This window comes from Mesitornis unicolor, unplaced genomic scaffold, assembly GCF_000695765.1.
Source record: "Mesitornis unicolor isolate BGI_N332 unplaced genomic scaffold, ASM69576v1 scaffold20393, whole genome shotgun sequence".
Taxonomy (NCBI): Eukaryota; Metazoa; Chordata; class Aves; order Mesitornithiformes; family Mesitornithidae; genus Mesitornis; species Mesitornis unicolor.
In genome coordinates this window covers 4,725-7,137 of record NW_010176922.1, presented here as the reverse complement: position 1 = coordinate 7,137, position 2,413 = coordinate 4,725, and the positions used below count along the sequence as shown (strand labels likewise).

Here is a 2,413-nt window from a genome sequence, read left to right as displayed (position 1 = left end):
AGAAATGACTTGAGGTTTTTTTCTCATTTTATGCTAGAAATGTTTAACCTTAATATACTGAATATACAATAAAATTTCTTCTTCATTTTTATGGCATAACTGTTAATAGCATCCATTAATTATAATTACCTTGAAAAAGTAGTAGCCTAAGCAATCTTTGTCACCACCAAGACCAGGTACCACAAATGGGTTTATGCTTTCTAGTGCCATGCACTATTACAAAAATTTGCAACTCCCTGGTTCAAGAAGCTATGTTACACGTAGGCTGACCACTAAATACAAAAAAAAATATATTGTGAAGCTCAGAAACCAAATACATAACTCACTGTTCTTTATGCAGAGACTGAAGAAAAGATAGCAGAGAGGGAAGAGATATGTTACATATATACATATATACGTGTGTGAGTATATATCTACACACACATACATAAATATGACAAGAGTTTTATATATATATATATACACACACATTCATATATAAAACAGTCGTTATCTTTAAAATAAAACTGCTCAAAGAGCAAACCCTTACAAATATCAAGGTTTGGAGGAATGCAATTCCTAGAGGACACGTGAGGCTTCTCATCTTTCTATTTACTGAAAACATCTCAGTGGAATAAAACCCAGTACCATTTTTCATCTCTGAATATTGTAATCTTTGGACAAAAGCAGAATCTCCAATCTTGGAAAACCTCTGGATGGATTATCCACTGGCATAATTCAGACTCTGAAAAGCGATGGCCATGTGAATCTTTTCCTCTTAAAATAATTAATCTGCCATGTCGAAGAACTCTCATAACGTCGAATGCCCTCACCTGCAACAACACTCCTCTAGCTGCTATGAAATTCTCTGTCTGTGGGACAGTAAAATTTACCAGCTCACAGAGCCACAGGCTTTATTTTCACAGTAGCTGTATTTCACATACACACATCACCCATCTCAGTTCTCACTTCTGCATCTTACCCATTGTGCACCGCTGCTCTTGGGTCATTGCTGCTCTTCACTTTGATCATCAGTAACGAGAAGAGAAGGAAGAACATGGCCATACCAAAGCACACACGGTACACGGCTTTGTAACCCACCAGGATATCGCAATTCATGTGGCCATGCACACCAGGAATAGTTGTTCCCATCCCTCCATCACAAAATCCAGGAATCTGTGATAAATACAAGATAACTCAATGATCTGTAAAAAATACTCTACTGATCTGGTGTTCTGTGAGTAAATACGCATTAGCAATTTATTAATACACAATTCATTAATACTGTAACATTACACAACTATTGACATTGCTAGAAAATAAGATACTGAAGGGCTGTATTGCTAGTTACAGACTAACCAGAACATACATATTAAACACATTCAAGGAAAAAAATCCCACATAGGCAAACTGTAAACAAAAATAAAAATAAATCTTATTAACAGTGGTGGATGGGGTTGGGTTTTTCTTGTTATTGGCAATTTCAGAACTTCTCAAAAGAAACACAATTTTCACTTACTGATCTGAATCAGGAGATAAATAAAAGATGTGGGATTTCATAAATTTGACTTGACTATTAAGTTCATGACTTAGCTAGGAGAAAGCAGCTTGCCTGTATCTCTTTAAACCAGAAATAGCCTCTCCCAAAAAAGTAACATCCCAGCTAAGTACCTGTAACTTCCATATGAGACAGCTGAGAATATCCTTCCCAGTCACTACCAGGACATGAGCAACACCTTTCAAATTCAAATGATACTCCAGAAGGCTGTAATTTTCTTTCCTAGGTGACTAACACAGCTCTCACTGAAGCTCTCATGTGGTCACCATATCACACTGAAACAAACATTAATCATTTGGAGGAAAGAAAATCTGTGACATGTGCTCTACCAAGCATATAAGCAAAGAGGAAACCTGACCTTCTTCAGCTGCTCTTCCATGCCTGGTATTAACATCACGCAGGCAATGCTAACACCAAGAAGTAAAAAGAATGCATAAATCAGCCGAGTTATGGTGGAGTTGTTTCCACTGGGGCAGCATCGGCAGAGCAGGCACGGGGCACTTCCACATAAGCATGGTATCTGAACAGAGAGAGGAATATAAAACAAATTATTTAAGAAGTTTGGCATTAGTAGTTTTAATATTTAATCAGGCTGTGTAGATCATCTGAAGTTTGGATGGCAAATGACTTATTCTGTGCATCTCATCAGCTGTGTAGGCCAAGTTGCTGCAACACGTTACAGAGCCCCCTCATAAACTTGATGGCACTTCCTAACACAGCACTGTATAGTGAGATTAGTGCTATGTCAAAAGTAATCATTTATCCATTCAGAGGAAATAAAAACTGGATTCAGGCTCCTTTGTTCTCTTGAATTTTAATTCATTTCAGCTAAACAAGATGCAAGGATGGCCTTTAGTCAACAAGTACATCCTCCCT

The 2,413-nt window shown here is 37.4% G+C and overlaps 1 protein-coding gene across 1 annotated transcript in view; it reads right to left on the bottom strand.

The window, feature by feature from the left end:
• The window catches only part of SERINC1 (serine incorporator 1), a 9,517-nt gene extending 7,465 nt beyond the window's left edge, over positions 1-2,052 (bottom strand). The window contains exons 1-2 of the mRNA XM_010181889.1: positions 1,896-2,052; positions 962-1,155 (exon numbers count right to left, since the gene is read on the bottom strand). Coding sequence (XP_010180191.1) covers positions 962-1,155; positions 1,896-1,931 — 230 coding nt within the window. The 5' untranslated portion in view covers positions 1,932-2,052. The remainder of the gene's footprint in view (positions 1-961; positions 1,156-1,895) is intronic.
• Between the last annotated feature and the right edge of the window lie 361 nt (positions 2,053-2,413).